The sequence below is a fragment of the Protopterus annectens genome, chromosome 10.part0 (genome assembly GCF_019279795.1).
Source record: "Protopterus annectens isolate FY-2018-M chromosome 10.part0, PAN1.0, whole genome shotgun sequence".
Classification (NCBI taxonomy): Eukaryota; Metazoa; Chordata; order Ceratodontiformes; family Protopteridae; genus Protopterus; species Protopterus annectens.
The window spans coordinates 626,340,275-626,365,537 of record NC_056744.1 but is presented as its reverse complement, the minus strand read 5'-3'; the positions used below and the strand labels follow the sequence as shown (position 1 = coordinate 626,365,537).

The 25,263-nt window shown below is 36.8% G+C and overlaps 1 protein-coding gene across 1 annotated transcript in view; it reads left to right on the top strand.

Annotated features, from left to right (window-relative positions):
* PODN (podocan) overlaps nt 1-25,263 on the top strand; it is an 829,411-nt gene that overhangs the window by 734,104 nt on the left and 70,044 nt on the right. The window contains exon 10 of the mRNA XM_044085452.1: nt 18,582-18,791. Within this exon, the coding sequence (XP_043941387.1) occupies nt 18,582-18,780 (199 nt within the window). The 3' untranslated portion in view covers nt 18,781-18,791. The remainder of the gene's footprint in view (nt 1-18,581; nt 18,792-25,263) is intronic.

Sequence of the window (25,263 nt, the reverse complement as noted above, 5' to 3'; positions counted from 1 at the left end):
TTCTTTTGCATGGCTACCCGTTGTCTGAGTGCTTCTGGAATCTGCATAACATGCAAACATTCCTTTCAGAATCATAATGACAGAATGTGATGAGTGTAAGTTTGCCAAGTTCTAGTTATTTTTAATAGTATCCCACAAAGAAGAGATATTGGATCCCCCGAAATTGAACATGCCAGTGACTAATTTTTTCTATGGCCCATCAGATACTGTAGGTGGAATCATCTCCTTTGTGGCTGGCTCCTTTGGTACATGTAACACTCTCAGCATAACCAGATCATCCTTTCTATCTGAGCTAATATGCCAGTAAACAATAAAATATTTCTAATGCAGTTCACTATACCCAGATGGGCTCCATGCATTCTCTCCAGCATTTGTTCCTCAAGGGTGAAGGCACAATTATTCTGTTGGATGTATGTAGCAGTCCCTTGTTACGAATGACCATGTAAACTCTTGCCGGATTAAGACTGGCTTTCTATTTCTCTTCATGTCTCCTTTTTAATAATGTGATGTTTAGTAGCTGTATCTGAAAGCTGTTTGTGGTATACCTTATGAATTTCTATTACCTAGGCTATGCTGTGATATGAGAGGGTAGATTGTTGCTGACAATACATCTAGCATCAAAGAGCATTTGTTTGGTTTTCATGAGGTAGGCACAGTTTAAGGTGCCAGCCACTGCAATCATATTAATGGACTTTCATTGCACAGTGATTTCAAACCTCTGCATGCAGTGTTATACATTGCTGCCTTACCCATGCCCTGTGTTGTGGATTTTGGTTAATGCTCTGCAGTGGCCTGTGGTCTGACTCTGCAACCACTGCTTTTCCATACATATTCACAGAATTTCTTAAGAGCCATGTAGTATGCCGAGCAGTTCCTTTAATATTATGACTGGAAATGTGCCATAAAATGTGACTCATTAACTCATGGCTGTCCATCTTGGAGTAGCACTGCCCCTTACTTGGCTTCCTAGCATCATAATACTTGACGGCTGGTTCCTCAGTTATCAGTTTCTTCAGTGTACCAAAGCTTTGCTTTTATTCAGGTTCTCATCACCATTAGGTATCTATTTCCAGTAATTTCCTCAGTGACAAAGAAACCTTTGACAGGTTTGGAATAAATTTGGTAAGTAATGCCCCACTCATAAGAATTTCTATAGTGCAACTTTTTCCTCCAACTTTTACATCTCCACCACTGCCCTTACTTTGTCCTGGTCTAGTTTGATACCCTATTCATTCATTACATTGCTCTTATATTTAATAATAATCACAAAGGTTTGCCTTCTTTTGTATTCCTCTGCACACAGTATTGTCATAGCCTCTCTAACATCCCATTATAAGTCATGACTGTGCTTTGACTCACTCAACACTAAGATATCATCTTCCACTATCTATGCCATATCCCGCAGAAGACTTTAGGCACTGGTAAAATCCCAAATGGCATTACATGGAATCTATATTGCCCCACTTAAGTGTTAAATGTGTATAATTTCAGGCATTGTAAGGCAAGGTTTCTTTACCAGAACCCATGGTTGATACCTGTTGTCTCTGGGCATCATTCCAACAGTTTCCTCATTGTCTTCAGTTAGGTAGTGTCCTCTCTTTTTATTATTTAGTGTAGGTCTCGAGGGGGTAAGTGCATTTCTTCATTTTGTTGGGTACCACCATTGCTTGTATACTGTTAACCAAGTTTGTTGTCTTAATTTGTTTTGCCATGCCCCCATCATCTTCATTCCTTTTACTTATTTTTCTGTCTTTTGCCTTATGTCCACTGCCACCCTGGGGAATGCATCAAGCTGCTGTATAACGTTTAATTTAATGCCATTCTATAAAAGTTTAATGGCTAAAAACAACTTTCATAGAATTTTTAGTTTGGACTTTTCCCTAGAGTTGTGTGACCTCAGAATAGGAATACAGAAGTTGGGTTGTGGGTTCTCCCTCCAGAATGGATTTGCAGGGCATTTTATCCCCTTGAAAAATAAGATTTTTTTTTGTGATCTCCAAAATATATTTGGCTATTTTCTTTCAAATGAATGGTACTTTTTTAAAAGCCATCAATGGATCAACATGAATCCAGCATCTTGCATAGGACACATGGGCTCTACATTTAATGCTTTACTCCCTTACCAAACATTTCAAAGGAAACACTTTTGTGCCTTTGATACTATTAGATAAAGCAAAACTAAACTCTATTCCATAAGTCGCTTTTCATGCCATATACTTCTAATTACATATCTCTAATTAGAGACAAGATAAAGTAATCTCTCAATGTAAAATCAGGATCTAACATGTAAATAAATATAAATTATGAAAAACCTACTATAATCTAAAGTAATTTAGTTATGCTTAGCTAATATCAAAAGTAGGTGCATTCAAAGGTTCTTGTTATGCACCTTCAGTTGTCAAGCAGATAGTTTTATCAGACATCAACTATTTTTTACTTCTTTTGCCACATGCTTTACTTATGTTGTCAGCATGAGCTTTGCATTAGCAGTCATTTTGTTTATCAAAAGAAATTATACTTGTACAATAATCAGTTATCAATTCAAGGATGCCTAGTATTGCGGGATTAACGTGTTTCAGCATTTCTTCTAAGCTGTAACAGAAAAGTACACATAAAATCTATTTAAAAGAGATAGATGCATATTACACGGTCACATAAAATAATAATCGGTGCAGCAATGTCTGAGAACTTCCCCCTCAAATATGTAATTTATCATAACTAATTCACATATTTAAGTAAGATGTAGTTGTAACTAACTTACCCCGTCTTTGTCTCTGTTTATTTCTTTCTTATACTGAATAAGATACTAGCAAAATAAAAAAATGCATAGGTCTTAAATAGTCTTATCAATTGCTATGGGTCTATATTAAATCACCGAATGCTTAAAAAAGCGAATGGTGATTGATCGACCCTATCTAAGCGAAAGCTTAGAATGTTGAAGTGTGAGAACAGCGATTTTTTTCAAAGGGAAAAAAATCGCTGTTCCAACAAAAAAAAATATAAAAATCAATTTCAAACATTACATTAAGTGGGGGCTTTGCCCCCCACACCCCCCTAATTAAATATATCAACTCTGACACTGCACTACAGTGCCGAAAATGGCAAAGTACCAAAGCGGCCAAGCAAATTCTTTCCCAGGGAAAGAATTTGCTTAACAGGCGCTTTGATATTTTGCTTTTTCAGCCTTTTAAGTTCGAACAAGACGCATTCGAAAGAATGCATCTTTGTTCTTCTAATATAGACCCAATTGCTATAACTCAAAGACAATATATCCAAATAATTTTAAAAATTGTAAATGTCATATGTATTAAATCTTATTTATTTACACATATCACAGTGCATTGGTCAAATCTCAAATCTTGCAAAACAATCTTGGTGTTAGAATCTTGGCATTTGCGTCATATGAATGTAATACACAGTAGTCATAAAATAACATAGGTACCCTGTGAAAAACTAATTTATTCTGCCAGGTAATATGTGGGTTCTAATTATGTGTGCATTTTTTGTATTATTATTATTATTATTATTATTATTATTATTATAGCATTCCTGCTTGTCTTAAAATTGTGATGTAATCTGTAAAAAAAAAACTCTTTCTAAATACAATACTTCTTTTTGAAAAACCCAAATTCAGTTGAGTTTTAACTACAAATATGTACCTTTTTTGTTAAGTGTATAATCCATTTATAGCTAGTCTTACTTTGCAATCTCAGAACACTTAAAAATAGTTTTGATGTGTAAAATCATATCAGGGGTCAGAAAATTAAAAATAATATATCACCTCATATGTAGAATAAAGATTTTTGAAGTACAAGATCCTGTGAATAAAATCAGTAAATCTGGAAAAGACTAGTGCTAATCTTTGTCTAAACTTTTGTGGTTGACTGATGTACGTGCCAGTTTTCTTAGCAATTCACTAAGTTTGATTAGTATTTATTTGTATTCATAGGTTCGTACCTTCATTTTCCTTTCTTATCAAGTAACAACTAATACCAACTTCCCTCTTAACATTTTTCTTAGATTTCCTCTCAGAAGGATTTGAACATTTTTATAACACCTATAACAAATTGCTGAACATATGTAAAAAATCTAAATTTAAATTTCTCACAAAATATAATCCCCTAATAACTTTCCTTGTGAAAATTTACATAGATACATATGTATAAAGTAAATTGGTTTTGAACATAGTATACTATTCATAAATGGTAATAACTTTAACCCATTTGAAAATGTATCATGAGATATGAATACATATTGGTTACTGCTCTTTGCAATAATGAGGAGTTGAACTTTTCCATTAAACTCAATTTTCTCCTTGTGAATTGTTGTATAAGCATGTAGGTTCATAGTTTTATAGGTAAATACCAGGCTAGCTGCCCTTGTGGGCCATTTCAAGGCCTAGTGAATTTCTCTTTTTGCACTCAAAATAACCTATCCTATTTGGTTGTAGATTGGCCTTACCCATCCCATGGTTGATAATGATATATTACCTCTAATGAGAATAACTGGGATCATACCATAGATAATTTGAGGGTACCCAAACATGGGATAAAGCATTTAGGAGCTGCATCTGTCCCCCTCTCCAAAATATATCCTTATGCAGTTAATGCAATACCTAACCTCAAATAACCTGCTCTCAGAAATAAAACATGGCTTTAGGCCCCACTACATCACCACTACTGCTGTACTACAGTTTACCAATATAATAAACCAACATGGAAACAATAGTCTGTGTGTGCCCACCATGTTCTTAGACTTGTCAAAGAAATTTTATACTGTCTTGCACCAAAAACTGCTTGTTTGACTGCTCTCAATAGGACTTTCACAATACTCCTTGTTGTCGTTTCTCAGTTACCTATCTGGAAGACAACAAGATGTTAAATGGCAACAAACCTACTCATCCTTTCAACAGGTTACTATAAGTGTCTCTCAGGGCTCAATCCTGGGTCTTTTCCTATTTAATATATTTACTAATGATCTCCACACCTCCACTCACCATGTTAGTTTAGTTCAGTATGCAGATGACTAAACATTAATATGTGCAGCCTCAACAGTAAATAAGCTCCAAGACATTACCCAAAATTATTTCTCCTCTGCAGAAACCTGGCTCAAAGAATCAAACCTCCTACTCAACCTCAAGAAAATATTGATGCTTTTTACCTCAAAAAGTTGCCAAAATCAAAAACAATTTTTTACCTTGAAGTCAGCAAATAATATTGTCATTGAAACTGTAACTCACAGGAAATTCAAGGTGTTATAATATGTGACAGTCTCAAATATAACTAACATATACTGCATACCATTAAATATACACACCAGAAACTAGGCTCCCTTTATAGGCTCAATGGATTCCTTACAGATACTGCAAGAAAAGTTCTAGTCACAACCTTCTTATTGCCAGCTGTCTTATATGCCGTGTCTATCCTAACAAATCTAAACAGTACTAAAAAAAAGAAACTTGCCTACTGGTAGAATAAAATAGCTAAATTTGCCACCAGTCTCCCTCATAGGACCCACCATTGTCATAGCTTAAAGCAATTAAACCGACTCAAACTACACAACCACATAACATATTCACAACTAACTACAGCACACAAACTCATTCATCATCCAGAAAAATGTCCTTGCACTACATAACTTGTTACTAACCTACTGTCCAGCAAGGTAACTCCACTCTAGTAATAAATTCGTATTACTTATAAATAAGTCAAATAATGTTCAGGAGACTCACTCTACTCCCAATATGTTGCTAAACTCTGGAATAGTATCCCCCACAAATAAAACTCTCCGACAAACTCAGTAGTTTTAAATCACTGCTTAAACAACATCTTAACCAATCCTGGTCCTGCACATGCTCATCTCAAGGTTGATACTTTGTGTTCACCAAATGATACTCCCCAGATGCTCTGCCTAAACAGAATACACTCAACCTCTCATTGAAATGACAAAACAATTTTTATATATAACTACTGCCTGTACAATCCATTTACCTGCACATGGGCTTTTTCTTTGTTAACTTCCACCCCTGTAAAATCTTATAATGTATAAATGTAACAACTGTTTGTATATAAATGTAAATAGAAATGCAATTATTCAGTGTTTAACTGAAACTTAGTATAATGTAATGTAAGCAAATTGAGCTTTTATTCCCGGGCCTTTGCTGAAAATGGATATTACCTGGTTGGACTTTCCAGGTAAACAAAGACAAATAAATAAATTAATGCAGGGGGCAGTTCTGGGGTAAATTTTCTGTTTCTCACCCATATATCTAAGTTGCACGTGAAAATGGACAGGGATGAACTTTGTTTTTTGTGGATGAGGATATTAATATTAAAATATTCTCTACAGTCTTCTGCCTCATTAACATTTAACTAAAATGCCACTCTTTGAAATTTACTGGTTAGTACTAGATATCCATTCCCACATGTGTCAGATTAACAATTAGTAATTAGCCAAGAGTTATACCTAGAAACTTCTGATTTACTTGTTTTTACCTCCCGGTAGGTCTTTTCAGCATATCTGTCTACCATTTGCAAGCCTCTAAGCAACTATTGTGCTAAACTCCACATTTTTACTTGTAACTGTGTTTTAGGGTTATAGATGGCCTTGTGCTGATGGCTATCACTCCAATGCAATGTTTGTAACTGTGTTGTAAAGTTATTGTTGGCCTTGTGCTGACGGCTTCATTTATCTGTGAACTACATGTGTTTTTGACCTCTGCAAGCTGCTTTTGGGATGAGTGGGGCTCTTTTCTACACTGACTAATGCTACATTCATTTTGTATGGGTACAAGGGGCTTGACTGAATATTGCTGGCTTGTCACGACCAGAAACCTTGTGTAATGATGTCCTGTTAAAAGGACGCCAACCAAAGTGCATCGCTGAATGCCAGATAGCCTATTAAGGTGGAATAACAATCCCCCTTCCACTTAAAATCAGGTTTAGCAGCTATTTTTCTTTCCATTTGTAACTATAAGGGCTCTGCACAGCTTCTACATGGTTTTGGGGACCATTTTGCCCTATATACTGTACTGTTTGACTGCTTGCTTTGTGCTGTGTCATTTGCCCTTTGCTTAGGTTAATTACCGGCTTAGCAGCTGTAAGCTGCTTTTTGGGATGAGTGGGTCTCTTTTTATGTTGTCAGCTGCATTACTTTAGTCTGAGTATACAGGGCTCGACTGTTGCACTTTGCAGGCCTAGTCTGCTCTCCAGATGTCCTGTTAAAAGGACGCCATGTAACATATATTGTTGAAGGCCTTTCTTTCTTTTTTAAGGTGGATCAATGGTCCTACTAGAGCCTTTAGCTTAATTACTGGCTTAGCAGCTATTTTTCTTTTCCGTTTGTCTCTCTAAGGGCACCACATGGCTTTTATATTGTTCTGAAAACTGTTTTGAAAACTGTTCAGCACAAGTTATTGCACAGCATGAACATATCATAGTTTACTGTGTTAGTCTGTTGAGCACTATATATTGCACGGTTTAGAGATTTTATAGTATTACTTTATCATTTATCCCTTGCTTTCTGCTGCTTATATTTGGTTCTACTTCTGTATAACCCTGTCCTCTCAAATGGACTAGGGTCACTGATAGCATGCTGAACTGCTGAATTAATGTTTTGTTCTATTTAATGGAGCCTATATTGCCTAACTTGTATTGTTCATAGCATAATGTCTGCTGCTTTCCATTGTTAATCCCCTAAACCTAATCTTCCTCTACATACTTGCTCTAGCCTCATCTAACCATAGCCTCTCTCTACTACTGTGCTTTGTTACACCCTCCCTTCTTCTCTAAACATCCCTTACCTTCTACCTTTCCCCTCTACATCTGCAATATTAACTAACTCAGTGTTGTCTCCCTCTCCTCTACAGTAATCCATCCCGAGTGCTCTCTCCCTGCTTTAAATGCAAAAGGAATACTTCCGGCCATCACCTGAAGACACCCTGAATTAAGAAGCTTACCTGGTACTTAGAAAAATACTACTGAGAAGACCCCCCCCAACAAGATTGTGCAAATGTATGTTGCATAACACTAATTAAATGTTGATTTGATGTACTATCTATAGAGTTAGTCTACCCTCCTGTGTGTGCATTCTAGCAGCCTACAGCAGACCATTTGCCCTCTCCCCCTCCTGTTATCACTACCCTAGAATATATTTAAACGTAAGACTGGACCAACTATCCCTGCTGTGTGCTATCTCTTTCTACCATTAGGTGGCAGCATCTACCAATATAAATCCTAGATATTCTTTATAATCCCAACAAGTTTTATTTTTTCACAAACAGTTGATTGTGAGTTAATATCCTTAGACTGTAAATATCTTCTCCCCCCTGCTAAACCACCCTCTGTAAAGGCAGCCTTCATTTTCTGGCTGTAAATATTTAGCTCATACCTTCCAACTACAGCCTTTAAACTGCTCTTTGCTGATACTTTTTCTGCCATACTCACCTCTAGTGTTCTTTCCCGCTCCATTTGCCCTACGGGCTCACTCTGCTCCCCTACCCTGCCTCCAGTTCCCACACACCCTAGTACTCGTAGCTTTATTCCTATCTTACCCCACCCTCTCAGCCTAATTACCCAATACCAGCTCCCCTTCATTACTCCTCTCACCTGTAGCCATCCTTCTTGAACTCTGTAATCTGTACTCCACCCATTAATTGTAGTACCCTCCTCTTTCCTTAAATCTCTAGAATACCTCCATCACTTTTTAAACCCTTTCTTCTTCATAGCCTTCTCTATTTTCCTAGCCACTCATACCACTCTCTCTTTGCTCCAGCATGCTGTCCTCAAGTTATCACACCCTCCAGTCCCACAGCCTCCTCTTTCTGTTCCTATGTCCCTTATACTATGCTACCTCATATTCCACCTAAGCTTGTCCAATACCACCTACAAAGACAACTACCATACAAACCCACCTTCTCCGTCACTCTTACTCCCATTTCCACTCTATCTCCTCTTCTCTCATTCAGCCCAACCCTCTGCACCTATTCCACCCTAAACTCTTCTCCTCTAAAGTCAAGACACTGTCACCTACTCCAATCTACAATCTACCAAAATTCATGCCTGGCAGACCAAAATGGCTAAAGTATATCTCCTTCAACAACCTAGTCCAAGCTGGTCATATCCATCCTAACCCTGGTCCTACATCCTTTATTAACAACACATCCCTTACCCTCTTCCTCCTGTCTCAACACCCTAAAGATTTTTACAATTAATGCACAAAGTCTAAACAACAAAGTACACCAATTTCAAGCTTGGTTAAGGCATAACCAACCAGATATCATAGCCATCTCCGAAACCTGGCTCAAGCCCTTTATCTCCGACTTTGAAATTCTGCCCCCAGAATGTCGTTGTCTCAGAAATGACCAACTAAATAAAAAAGGTGGAGGCACTGCCCTAGTCTACTCCAACCATCTTACCCTAATTCCCCTCCAAATTCCAATTCCTCAATTCCAGAACACTGATCTAACTGCTGGAATTCTAAATCTAAATAAACATAAAAATATCTGCATCATTGCCCTATATATCTCACCTGGTAACAATATCTCTACACTCGAAAATATTCTCCTATGGGCCTGTACTGAAATTAACTATGAAACTTATATCCTTGGTGATGTGAATATTGACTGGAATAAAATCAAATTCCCCTCTCCCTCCCTATCCATTAACCTCTATGACTTCACTCAAATAATCCTCTCCGTCACTCGACCTAACAAAATAAACCCTCCTGGATCCACTATAGATTGGATCCTAGTCTCAGATCCAAATAAAATAACCAATTCTGGCACAATTCCTGATACCTTTAGCAACCACCTCCCAGCCTTCATGCATCGCTCAACTAGTTCCTCCCCACACCAGCATCAATACATTCAAACTCGTAACCTCAGTAGCTTCAACCCAACTACTTTCTCAAATACTTTCAAACAAATGAACTGGCAAATTCTAAACATCCTTCCTCTTGACAAGTCTATAGAATACTTCAACTCTGTCTTCCTTGATACTTTAAACTCACTAGCCCCACTAAGAAACAAAAGGATAAAAAATAAAACTGCTCCTTGGCTATCCAAAGAGACAAAACAGATTATGCACTACAGAGACAAACTATGGAAGCTTTACCAAAACAATAAACTGGCCAATACCTTGCTCCAATATAAACAGCTCCGCAACTGTGCAAAACGACTAATCACCAAAGACAAAAAATCTGACTATATCAAACTTCACTCCAATAACAATAAAAAAAAACCAAAATTCTGGAACTCAATAAACTCACTCCTCAATCCAGGCTACAAGAATAATCCCTGTCCTGACCCAAGTAAATCTGACCTCGAACTAGGCTCTGAATTTAACTCATTTTTCATAGACAGTATTACTACCCTCACCAAGACATTTCCCAATAATAACCCAACTGCTCAACACTCTCCCCCTTATAACTCACCTCATCTGTTTGAACTCAAACCCATCTCCACTAACTTTATAAAAAAACTTTTGTCCAAACGTAAACCTTGCTCTAACACTTCCGACAATGTTCCCTCTTCCTTCCTAAAATGTGCTGCTGATGGCATTGCTCTCCCAATCAGCATCATTATCAACTGATCCATAAAATAATCATATGTCCCCAAACTCTGGCGCTCAGCTTATATTCTTCCACTTCATACCAGCATCTCAAACTTTTGCCCCATTGCTTTGCTCTCACCAATCTCCAAAATCCTAGAAAAATGCATCCACCTCCAATGTATGCCTTTCCTGACCCAAAACAATCTTCTCACTCCAACCCAGCATGGCTTCCATCCATGCCATAGCACAATAACAGCTCTACTCTCTTTCCTGGAAACTGTCAATCAAGCCTGAGATTCAGGAGACTTAGTTTCTACTGTTTTACTCGATCTGTCTAAAGCCGTTGATACTGTTTCCCACAAGCACCTTCTCTGTCATTTTTCAAACCTTAATCTCCCACATAATGCTTTATCCTGGTTCTCCAGCTATCTATCAGATAGATCACAGGCAGTCAAATGGAAGAACTCCATCTCTTCCTTCCTACCTACCCCAACTGGTGTACCACAGGGATCCATCCTTGGACCAATGCTTTTTAACATCTCCATCAATAACGTTCACACTGCTATTCCTGATGCTAAAATCATTCAATATGCAGATGATTCAACCTTAGTCTGCTCTGCCTCAAACCTCTCTGAATTGCTGACTAAAACCCAAACTGCCTTCTCAACAACTGAAAACTGGATGCGCCAAAACCACCTCTCTTTCAATGCAAATAAATCAAAGGTTCTACTATTCCCTCCCACAAAGACTCTCTCCTATGATAAAAACAACTTCAAAGTCTATAGTCGAACCAACTCACATATAGAAGTAGTCCCCTCTGCCAAACTACTTGGCATTACTGTAGATGAACACCTCAAGTTTGATATTCATATTCAACAAAATATTAAGAAAACCCACCAAAAGCTAGGTATGCTGTATAGGCATAATCGCTTTCCCTCCAACTCTACCAGGCAAACTCTGGCCTCAACTTATCTTCTTCCTTCCTTATTATACAGAGCCCCTCTCCTAACCAACTAGTCCTCCTCTATCACCTCTAAACTAGAAAACTGCTACAACAAAATCTCTAAATTTGCCTCTAAATCTAAAAATACCACCCATCACTACCTAACCCTACAATCCCTGAATTGGCTTGAACTTCCAAACTACCTAGACTATCTCCAACTCACTACTGCACATAAACTCATATTTTACCCAACAAAATGTCCCTCTCTAACTAACATCCTTCCCCCTTATACACACCCAACAGAGCTCTCAAATCTGAAAAACAGAACTTCATTACTATCCATAAACCTAAACGTCCTGCTGGCCAACTTCTCCTATCTTTCTCACTAGGCAAAAAATGGAATTCCCTTCTCTCCACACTAAGAACCATACCAAACTTAGAAAACTTCAAAACCCAACTATTCAAACACCTGTCCACTAAATGGAAATGTACCTGACTTCACCCAACCTAATCCAAGGAGGTTCTCACTCTGGTTCCCAAGCTCTACAACTCTCATAGTTATCTTCCTATGAGCCTATCTAAGCTTTCAACAATTTGTACAGCTTCTCTCTAAGCTCTCAATAACTCCTACAGCTACCCTCACTTAGCCCAACCTTGTAAATATTCTAAATAGCATTCTACTGTTGAGGTGTGTATGTAAAGCGTATTTACATTTTCTTAAAAGGTTTGTATGTAAACTGTTTCCACATCTAACACATCTGTTTTCCTCAAATGAAACTGTATGATCCCTACCTTCAAGCTTAATGAACTTGTTAACTATGCATGATATTGAATGCATTTATGAGTAACTATTCTACATAATATTATCTTTAATATTAACTATCAGTTGTATCTAAATTGTATAATGCATCTTGGAGGTTTTCTCCCCGGGCCTCCACTGAAAATGGGTCAATTCTGCCCAGTGGACGTCCCCGGTAATCAAACTGCAAATAAAAATAAAATAATAAATAAACATAATCTTTTACTTGGTCATTACTAAAACTATATAAAATATTGTATTTTCCTTACTGTCATAGCAATATAAAAGCTTGTACGAAAAAGTAGTGTAAACAAAAAAAGAAAGTAGCAACTCCAAAACCATGGATATAAATTTATTTAAACAACTCACCAGCTTTTACAAATTGCTTCTTCAAGTTGAAGTAGCAATTTGTGAAAGCTTGTTGGTTGTTTAAATAAAATTATATTCATGGCAGTGTACTTAACTAGCCAGTTACTGAAATTCACCCATAAACACAAGTCTCCAGGCCTTCTTTTCTAAGTTTCTGTTTTCAGACTGGGAAAACTAAAAACAAACTGTTTAGTCAGTGGGCAGCCATCTTGGAACTCCTTAAAATTGAAGGGACCTTTAGCTGTGGGCTAAGAAAATCCAAGCCCACCAAGACTGTTTACCAGGGCTTCTAGCCACTGCTGTGATATAGCTAAAGGTTTAGTAGCTGAGGGTAAGTATTTCTGCTCTAATCCTTTAGAGTTGCTGTAGCTTCAACTGTCAGATTGGATGTCTCCCAGGAATGTGTGCTTACTGGGAACTAGAAAGTAAGGTAGCTGGTGGGTATGGCTCACACATACACAGGTTTAAGACTAGGGTATGATAAAATGGAGTTGTTGGCATTAGCAAGAAAATATGTGCCTACTATGTTGTTTGCAGAATTATAAACTTTTTTTGTTGCTAGATTATCTGTAGTTTGGGTAAGTTGTGTATCATGGTAGGAGGTTTATGTAAAATTGTACTGTAAGTATTAAATGTGCCTTGAGAAAGGTGCTACCGTTCTACAGTGGATGCTAAATCCTTCATCTACAAATGGTTAGGAGACCCTGGAGGTATGGTTTACTAAAAGAAGAAGTACATCCAGTCTACAGATTGCTATAGGAACTGTATGCAAACAGCAACTGCTGCCATAGCAAAGCAATGGGAATTTTTTTATGGTTCAACCATATGGACTAAACAACTGCCAGTCTACACTGAACTTGAGTTGTTTGTTTAAAATTAAATTATTCATTTTTCATTGAAAGAAATGTTTTCTAAATTTTGTGCAACAACAGCAGAAATATCCTGAGTTTTTACCTTACAAACACAAGATGCAGGGTTTGAGTCTCACAAGGGATAATTGGCTAGGCTTAAAATCGCTCACAATGGCAGTTAGCTTAGTACTAATCTATGAACCTAATCTATGAACCTGTGGTTCTGGGGTTGCTAGTTTCCTTTTATGTTATAATATAACAGGTTGTCTTTGTTTACCCATTCAGATCCTAACTTTTAAAAAAATATCAAAACTATCCTTTTCGTGTAGAGTTATAATACCTCTTGTGAAAAAGAAATCTTATCAGTCTGGAAGGTTTGCTAAAATATTCTCAAAATATCCTAGCATGTTTTACCCAATTTATGACTACTGGTTTTAATTACCTATTTTATCACTGTGGACCCAGAATGTGCTTATGCATAATTGATGTTAATGTTTGATGCACTTAAATTACAAAAGTTACTTAATCTAAGGATAACATAGAGTTTTTAGTATAGGTACCTTCTGTATCATAGAATGATTTACAAAATCTTCCAGCCATGTAACCATAAATTAATTATTGTATTTTCTGAATGAGCAAATGCAGTACATATGAATATACTGTATGATCACCATATTAACCTTGTTACTGAATACTCTCTATATGGGTATTCATTGGATGTACAGTAAATAACTACAGAAATCATGTCTGTTTTGTTAACACTTGATGATACATTCCTTCTTTGCATTGCAGCCCCTTAAAAAGCAAACAAAACATTTTTGTACTACTTAATAACCACGAATTTTGAGTCATATGCTACATTTGCAATATTCAACCAATTCTGTCTGTAAACTCAATTTTTAATGAAATATTTTCACTGAAAATCAAGTAAACACCCATATTGTCATGTCTTTAAAATGAAAATTTACCTAGTCACAGTTTTAATATTGTTTCTTTCAATTAGTATACTCTGAAATGTCTGTAAGCTTAAGAAATACATTTAAAGTATGTCTTAACCCCTTTTATTCTAGCACTGGGGGTTGAAACCCAATACAAATTAATAACAACCTGTGAAGGTCACTTATGTGATCCCACATTTGAAATAATCTCACGAATAACGTGAACATTAGCATTCACTTGTATATCAAGTGCTGTGTCAGAATTTCATTAATCAAAGCAGGAAAAATGGGTTAATGCATTTGCCAAGGCATAACTCTAACTCTTCAAATGTCACTTCTTTTAAAAAAGGCTACTAAAATTCTATTATCCCTCACACTGCAACATACAATAACTTTGTCTAAAGAAAAAAAAATCCAAACTTATGAAGGTTGGTATTTTTGTTACAGTGTGTATGTTAGTAGTGTGTGTGGAAGACCACAAATCAAGAAATATCTTTCGGTTACCCTTATAAAGTAATACATGTTTTATTATACTTTAGATTAATAAGCAGAAAGCTGTTTTCTTAATCTGTTCAGAAGAAATTTAATATGTCACTAAAATCTCATAGTAAAGGACCATTTCTGCAGTGCATTGTTTATAATCATAAAACAGTTTTAACCCTTAATTTCAATGCAGTATATATATATATATATATATATATATATATATATATATATATATATATATATATATATATATATATATGTGTGTGTGTGTGTGTGTGTGTGTGTGTGTGTGTATGTGTGTGTATGTGTGTGTGTGTATGTGAGTGTGTGTGTGTGTGTGTGTGTGTGTGTGTGTGTGTGTGTGTGTGTGTGTGTGTGCCAAAATAAAATAAATATATAAAGAATTATGTTCACATTTTCCTTGTGAGACACTGAAATACGAGAAAAATGTTTTGTTATCTAAGCAACATATATCTGGCAGTTCTGAAATGTTATGCACTAGTTGCAATTTACTGAAATAAGTTAATATCTGGAATTTATCATGTTTATAATCATTATTAGCCGAAAAGATTCATCTTGTATTAGATAACTCTGAAAAAAAGTGAAAGCTAGTGTTTATTAATCAAAGGCCCGATTCGTGCATTGTTTATTTGTCTTTCACACACCTTTCCACAATTTTTTTTTTATAGTAAAAAAATAGAATGCTTGTCAAAAGTATAACACAGAAAAATTGTGCCTGTCTTAACACAGAGTATCTGAGTCTTTATGATGTATTTAGATACAGTACAACAAAGCTTTATTTTGTAAGTCAATTTTCAAACTATCCTCTTCTACTTCATAACTGTTTTAGGAGACAAGATGAAGCAATGTCAGAAATCAAAATTTGAACTAATGGTAGCCTATCTAAACTAAACCATTCACAAATGTGGTGCTTAGCCATTATCAGAAGTAGGCGTGACCAAACATTCTTGTCATGTGTTCTCTTTGTTGCCAGGCAGATGGAATTACCAGGTGTCAGCTCTCTATCTTTAAATGTATTGCATATCTTACACACACTGTAATGTCAGCATGAGCTGGAACAGTCGTTGGTATTTGTTCTTGTATTGTGCTCTCAAGTTACATATGCAAAGATGCCTAGTATTGCAGAGTACGTATGTTTCAACATATCTTCTGATTGCCAGCATAAAATACATATAAAAATATGGTTAAAAGAAACAGATGTATTTTATTTTACATAGTCACATAAAAGAATAACCTGTTTCCCAATATCTAACACATCACTGTCCTGAAAAAAAAAAAATCCCAAATGTAAGTTGGTTGGTCTCGAGATTCCAACCGATGTTTGGTATGTGGAAGAGACAGAACTTTGTGTAATAGCATCTTCTGACCCCTAACACAATGTGTTAAGTAATTGAAGGTAGAAAATGAGAGAGTGAATCAATATGCTCCCCGAACTAGAGCACAAACCAATGTCATGTCAGTTAGAAGTTTTATAAGACAGAGGCCCTAATTAAAGTCTAGGAACAGAGTACTGAAGATGTATGTGCTTCAACAAAAACTCAGATCTAGAGCTTCTAGATCACTGTTTCAACTGCTCAAATACTAATCTATTGAAGCAGCTGAAAACTGATTGAAGCATTTTGGAGCACTGTCTCTGTTTCGTACATGTGTGATATGCACAAACAAATATAACCAGTGGAAGTAAAGATACACCTTTTTTATTAATTAATTAATTAATCAATCAATCCATCAATTAATTAATTAATTAATTAACTTACGAGTTTATTTATGTATTTCACAATATTTCTCTATTTGAAATGTTTGTATTTTTACTTGGTCAGTGGGTCATTTGCTAGACCCCTTTATACCCACATCTCAGCCTTACAGTGGAGTTCATAGATAACTTAGTGTAGGAATACTGTCCTCCCCAAACACAAAATATCAAGTAGTCAAAAGGGGAAAGGCAACAGTGCATCAATGTGGTGCATGACACAGAGCTCAGAAGAGCTGCTGTATCAATGAGAAACGTGTGGTGAAAAAGTCCCTTTGACAATGTCTACAAGCACAATGCTAAAGAAATGTATGTTTCAAATAGGACTAGAATGCAGACCCTATAGGCCCAGCAGCCTGGCAACTCTACTACAGAAATATTGAAGCAGTTGAGAACTGGCCAATGCATTCTGAAGCATCATGAGAATAGAGGAAGTACAACTGCACATTTTAATTAATTATCATCATTATAATTATATTTGTTAATATACCCAAACAAGTGCTGAAAACCCAACTAAATCATGCTACTACTTTGAAAGAAAAAGCCCTCATAGTTTAAAACAATCACAGTTATACTGCTAATTGACAGTACCTTAATGGTGTTTGAGTGCATTTGAGGTTGTATAATCTTGTTGATGACAGCCTTTGCCATATGAGGGGTAGCATGCTGTTTCAGTGGTAAGAACTCTGCCTCACTGGCCTGGGGTTTAGTCCTGACCTTTGGTCACTACCTGTGTGGAGTTTACATGTTCATCCTGTGTCTGTGTTAGTTTTCTGTAGGCACTCCAGTTTCCTCTCACATTCCAAAATGCTATCCTAAATTGTGCTTATATATTAGACTTGCAATTGCAATTGTGACATAGTCATGGCTGAACTAGTCTCCTAACCAGCCCACTTGCCTAGTTAATGAATGTTAAATGAATAAATAAAAGAGCTTGACTGTTGTCCTCTATGTAGATTATTTTTCAAGTGGTGCTCATTATGAGAGGATCTATGGTTAACTAAAGAATCTTTAAGGCTTGCATTATCAAATAATGAAACTTTTAAGTTGGTGTTGTATATGTCAATTTTAGAAAAAAAACCCTCTAAAAATATATATTTTGCCCCCATACCACTGCATCTTTAAATATGTTAACACTGAGGTCATGGAATTGAACAGATAAGGAAGTCTCTTTTTACATTGTGGTTAGGAAAAGCCTTCCTTACTCCCTGAGAGTTCTTAATCTCTCTAACTGTACTGTAGTTTATTCAATTAAAGATGAAATTTGATAAAAAAAAATATCTACTACTTTTTTGATGAACAATTGAGTAAGGAAAGGCTAAATCTAGTGGTAAGTAGTTGTATTAACTGTGACATACTGCACTTTGCTTAATACATAATTGTGGAGGTGAAAGGAAGTCAACTCATTTACCAACATGGACTCTTTGCCCTGTAGATGCAAGCTGATTAAGGATGGATAACACATTGCTACAGGTGAGTTAGGGCTAGATATGCACCTAATTCTGCTGTCTGGGGGAGATGTAAAAGGGTGGAGGATGCCTCTGAGTACTGTAGGATGGTTCATACAGTCTGTCACGTGAAATGGCTGTTACAGAGGGTAGTCTCATTTATAATATGTTTTTCTTTTTATATTGTATCTTTTTATAATTAGTTTGCTAATTGTAATGATTATAAGCTTACTTATGTTTATACTAGTTGTTCCATGCAGAACTATAAGAATTAGTTTAAATGTGTGTGACATGATGAAGGCTTATCAAAAATTTTAAATTTTTAGCCACATTTATTATATAACAGTATGGTGTGGTTTTGATTGTTTTTATGTTATTATTTTTACTGACATTGTTTTAAGGAACATGTTTTCTCTGATCTTCAAGATTTAATAGGCTGACTCGTGCCAGAATTAGGCAAAGTATCTATGAGAAGTTGAAACAGTTGCAAGTGCTGGATGTTGAAGGAACTGTAGATGACAATGAGGGAAAGAATGATAATGTTGAAGAAGAACTAGAAGAAGAGGAGGAGGAGATGGAAGAAGAAGAGGAGGAGGAAGAAGAAGAGTATTATACTACATCATAATAAAAGTAAAGGTAGGATGAGCATTATAATTTTGATTTTTCAGATTGCCCAAGTCAAATAGTCCAAGTGAAAGTGACAAACCTTCCCCTGTAGTCCAAAAGTATTCTTTTTTTAATTTTCAGTTCTAAATTTTTGAAGCAGACATAATACTCCAGAGCAGACATTTCAAACAAATTATTCCATCTCCCCTGGGAAGATGATGCATTCAATTTGGAGAATGGCTGAATAAATTATTTCCAAATACCTATATGTATCTTTTAAGACAATTCAATGTTCCTGGTGTAAGATGAGAAATCCCAATGCAAGTATAGCCAGTGTGCAGTAACATCCTGATGTATAATTATTATTGCCATTCCAGATGCAGTTAGCAAACTACATTCAACAGTTTGTGAGATGTCCCCACTTATTTTGCATATAAACTTTTCTCTATTTTTCCATATTTGTATTTGGTAGGTCTGAGGTAGTTGGTCAGGAGGTGTATACAGGCCAGGGAGGCCGTGCAGTGTCCATTGTTATGAGAGTGTATGTGGTGGTGGACACTGCATAAGTCTGAGTCTATATATGCGCACTGGGATACAGATCCTGCAGATGTAGCAGCGTTGTGCAGGAATCAGTTGGACAAGTCTAGAACACCAACTGGAGCTGTATGCACTGAGTGTGCCAGTCCCCATCCATATGGGTGCCATCTTCTGGGAAGGATTCAGGCTTGATCCACAGCATGCTGAGAGGACAAAGTGCTCAGTGACTTTGACTGTTGGACAGGTTGTGTCTCCTGTAGCCTGTGGCAGTCACTGATTGAAGGGAGTACTGTTGTTCCCTGTGGTGGCACTGCTATGGATGCACAATTTCTGACATGGTGGGAGTAGCAGAGATGGTAGAGAAGTTGATGGACTGGTATTTGGAAGTCCACATTGGCCACCTAGATAATGTCCTTGTGTTGGCTGTACCTTCACTGTCTCAGGCAAGGGTGAATGGGAGGGTGGACAGAATGCTGACTGACTTCTCCCTGCATCTAGCCCAGACTCATGAAATGGGGTACTAGCTGACTTCTCTCTGTATCTAGCCCAGACTAGTGAGAGGGGCTACTAGCTGACTTCTCTCTGCATCTAACCCATACTAGTGAGATGAGGTTCTAGCTGACTTCTCCCTGTATTTAGCTCAGACTTGTGAGGTGGGGGTTCTAGCTGACTTCTTCCTGCATCTAGCCCAAACTCATGAGATGGGGTACTAGCTGACTTCTCTCTGCATCTAACCCATACTAGTGAGATGAGGTTCTAGCTGACTTCTCCCTGCATTTAGCCCAGACTTGTGAGGTGGGGGTTCTAGCTGACTTCTTCCTGCATCTAGCCCAGACTTGTGAGGTGGGGATTCTAGCTGACTTCTTCCTGCATCTAGCCCAAACTCATGAGATGGGATACTAGCTGACTTGTCCCTTTTGTCCCTTCATCTAGCCCAGACTCATAAGATGGGGTACTAGCTAACTTCTCCCTGTATTTATCCCAGACTTGTGAGATGGGGTTCTTGCTGACTTCTCCCTGTATCTAGCCAAGACTCATGAAATGGGTCTCTAGAGAATAATTAGTGGATGGGGAGGCTTCTGTTTGTTTGTTGCCTTATTTCACTTCATTCCAATCTGTACATTAGTTTTATTGCTTTTCAGCAGTGACCTGCTAAATAATTGTTATACTGATTTCTGTGTTGCAATTAGTGGAGCTTCAAAAGGGCTGTCATGCTTCACAGATTGTGGGATTGTCTAATTGTTCTGAAAACAGATTAACTGCAGCATCCTGATGGCATAGTTTCTTCGATTCATAGGTTCATAGGATAGTACTAGACAATAAGTCTTGCAACCATTACAAAATTAGCAAATAACACACACACACACACACACACACACACACACACACACACACACACACACACACACACACACACACACACAAAATAAATAAATAAATATTCAGTAGTTTCCTCCAGCCTCAAAGGATATAAAAATAAGGTAGACCAGAGGAGAATTTAAGGCTGTCCATCCAATTATCTAGGTTCACCCTGATGCTGGCGTGGGTGCTACTCTGCTTGCCATGTAGTGGAAGTTAATTCCACAGGTGAGGCATACCTTGGGATATGAGTCTATTGTGAACATAGCTTTATTTATTTGTTGATGAAGTTGTAGTTCCTTTAATCTGGTGTTTAGGATACCAATTGTTCTGCAAAAAAATGGGAGATCAAAGAATGTATTTTTTTCATTTTTTGAAAGACTAGGCATGGATCTCCATGAAGGAGTCTTTAAGAGACAGGGTACAAAGATAGGGGTGCCAGTCTGTCCTGATAGCTAAGATTTATGAGGCCACTGATCTTTTTAATTATAAATCTCCGAGGTCTGTCATGTTGCCAAATGCATGCCAAAAAGTGTATTATATTCAGTAATGCATCTGATGAGATATGTGTAAGGGGGACATTCAGTTCACACTGGATTTACTGTGCTTCAGTTAACAGAACTGCTGCAGGACTTATTTAAAGATGAGAGACAGCTGTGCATGACCCTTGTGTGCTGGCAAACCAGGTTCCATTCACATGTATACAGGTTAACACTTAAACAAAGAGTAAAATTGTTGTAGTTCCCATGATTAATAGACTAACAAAAATGTTTATTTGACTTGCTTCTGATAGATAATATTAGTCCCTTCTTGGTGTTTTGTAAAAAAAGAGTGACAATATCTGAAAAAGGAACAAAACCTGAAAACAATCTTGTAATAAATATCACATATTTTACTACACCTGCCTGTTTTGATATGAATGTAATTTTCCAGGGTGGCTGTTGGCTGGATCTAGAGTCAAATTGCTACATGATTTGCAACCTTCCCTGGCATTCATCTTTGGTGACCTGTTTATGCTGGCATTTGAAATGAGTTATTTTACGTGTAAATGTGGACTGATTGATACATGATGTTTTACTGGTATCCAGCAGTTCTTACCCTGAAGGCTATTACTTGAGCTAACTGCTTAAATGCCATGCAGCGGTATGAGTTTAACCAAGTAGGAACAATTTTAAAAGTATCTGCAACTCATTGAGCAAGCAGCAATAAAGTAACTAACATTGTAATATTGGAAGCAATAAAATGTCCTAGCAGAACAGCTTCACAGATGATGTGAGCTGTTAACTTAAAAACAATAAACCATACCAAACCCATTTGTCATTTTTGCAGCTGAATCTGAATATGTGTATTTTTATGGAATAAGTTTATTTAAAAAGGTGACTGCCTTTCCTTTGCCTTCAATAATTGTCACATCTGCAGTTAAATTTTAGAGAAATGGCAGAACCTTGTTTGCTGACAACGAATATTGGGAATGAAACCAGAAGATGACATAATCAGTTTCCCTTCACTTTAACTGACTTTTCTGAAGAACTAAGGCAAACAGCATTACAGAGCCAAAAAAAAAAAAAAAAACTTTTCAGAACAGAATTTACTGAGGTTCTACTTAACATGTAACACTTATGACTAAAATATCCTATTTATGTTGGGAGGAAAGTATTTTTAAGTGAGTAAGGGTATATAGTCATGATTTACTGTAACACATTTTTTTGCTTGTCTTTTTAAAATCACCATGTTTTCTTATTCACTCATGCCAAAAGACAGCATGTCTGTCAATGTGGCAGTTTGGTACTTATATCCTGATTTAAAAACAGGAGGAAATGAATTAGATGGCTTTCAAATAATGTGACTGCCTGCATTATGGCACCATCTGTTACTTAACTAGATAACAAATGTAACACATTGAACCCAGCCCGGACACAGCGTAGCCTAGTCAGAGCAAACAGTGTTAGCAAAAGAAAAAAAATACAGTGAATGAATGAGTTTAGCTCAAAACAATGCCTTTTTGCTTCTATTTTATTTCACTTTTATAAAAAAAGATAGACCAAGAGTTAAGCATTTCCTTTTCTATATAACTGCATTATTAGTTAATGATTACAGATGTTTTATTAGTCTGAAAAATAAATGGATCAGGGGTATAGTAATATTTATTTTTTTAACATTTGTTTACTGGGAAAGTCTGACTTGGAACAAAGCCAGTTGTCAGCAGAGGCCCAGGGAGAAACGCTCCAGACGCATGTCTTTGTAATGTGGGAGGAAACCAGAGCACCCAGAGGAAACCCACACGAATGCAAGGAGGACATGCAGACTCCACACAGAAGACACCCCAGCTGAGAATTGAACCAGAGAACCTCTTGCTCTGAGGTGACATTGCAACCGCTGCACCTCTGTGCTGCCCAAAGTAATAACCTTTATAAAATAAAGTAGTAATAACCTGGGATTCATAAACAAGTGCTGTGTGCCTGTGCAATGCTAATATCAGAGAAGGTCATTGCATAATTGTGCCTTAGAGCTAATTGGATGTGCAGCCAGAAAGGAATAGTGCCTTCTTATTGAGTAAGGGACCACATAATTAAACAGTGTCTCATCTGTAATGGGATAAACAGTGCTGTATGGCAACAGCAGTGCTACAACAGTGCAAATGGTCTATGTGGTGGACATCAGAGGTAAGGCAGGCAGAGTTAGAAGTACAAGTAGCAAAGTCAGACAGTACAGCACAGAACATAGATACAGACAGGCAGACAGTCAAACAGGGCAGTATGCACACAAAATGAAGGAAGCAGTGGATGGACCCATACATACAGATGGTTGACAACTGGTGAGGGGTGACCCAACCATGCATCTTGGTAAATATTGATGTGTTAGTCTCGCTAGCCTCAGATGTAAAGCTATGGAGTGTATTATCTCAGACCTTGGACCCTCAACAATTCAGCTTTGTGAAAGGAAGGTCCTACCTCTTTAACCTCATTAATTTCTTTTGAAAAATAACCAAAACAGTGGATAGCAGTTATGCAGTACAGACAGCATTTCTAGACCTGTCTATGCCCTTTAACACTATTCCCTATACAGGCATTATTGGCAGGACCCATGTGGTTGGGGTCACAGGTGCTATTTCTGGGCTCAGTGTTGGGTCCTCTCCTATATGGCATCTGTTTCTCAGACCTTCAGACCAACACTCCTGGCCTATGGTTACCTAAGTTTGCTGGTGACTGTAAACTGGGTGCTGATATTCTATCTTCCACTGAGTCACATTTGCTCCAACATGGGTTAGACCATGTTAACAATTGATGCAAAGACAATGCTTTCAAATTAAATGTGAAGAAATGTAGCATAGTTCATTTGGGTAAACAAACATTTTTACATACCACGTAGGTGACAAACACCTTCAATCAGAAATTGTTGGTAGGGACCTAGGCACTCTTACTGATAATTCCTTATTGTTTGACCATCATGGTTCCACAGTTGCTTGGAAAGCCTTCTGTTTAATTCATCTAATTTCCAAAGACATCTCCATCAGATCCAAAGAAGTCTTAACTCCTTTACTTATATTTAATCATAAGTATTATTAAATATAATGCACCTTTTGACATATGTTTGTCTAAATATAATACTCAACCTGAGAGATTTTAGAAGCTTTTAACCAAAAAAGATTAGAGGCCTCAGAAATCTTAGTTATCAAGACAGACAGGCAGCCTTGTCTCTGTACTCAGTCTCTTGTACTCATGAGCTATGAAAGATCCAACCTTATTTGACCTCCTATTCCTTCACAAAACAAATGGTACATCAAAATTGCAGTTAAAGGAACTAAACCTTCCTCAGCAGAGAAATAAGAAGTTTTTAGATTTAGAACCAAGAAATTGAGACCAAGGGTCCAACAATGGTTAAAAAACTGTTTTAATAGAATATTGAGCACTGTTGTCCCATAAAAGACACTTCATCATAATAAAATAATCTTGTAACAAGAACATTATATACTAATACTAAAAACAGTTTCATTGATTAATTAATAAATAATTGAAATTGTTTCTTTCTTAACGCAACAGAATTAAAAAAATGAATCCACAACCATTAATTTCAATTAGCCTTCTTGGCAACATATTTTTCTTTTTTATTATTTCTAGCCAAAATGTTAACAAGTACCAAAATACCATAAACAACAATAAAAATTAAAATTACAATTTATTGGCCTTTAAGTTTAAAACAGGTGCAGTTGATACATGTTAATCTAACCCAGGGGGGAAAGGTAGCTCCCAGTCTAAGCTGCCAATTAATTTCAAGTAACTTTAAACACGCTTTTCAATCCCTCCTCCAAGATTCCAAAGGAGAATTTCTTAAAACTATTTCACTCTATAGAATGTCTATACAAAGCACTGTTTTCATTTCTGTTGGCAATATCATAAGTATGTTTATAAATGCATGTCCTGAGTGCACGCTTTGTTTTGCCATTATAAAATGCCATGCATCCAGTGCATATTACCAGATAAACCACTATTTGGGTGGTGCAGTTCCCATCCTGGAATGTTATTTTAGTTTTTAAAATATTCTTGTGCACCAAGGTTTGATCCTTGGTAATGTATGTACACTGTCTTGTAGTACCCTTAGTTGTTAA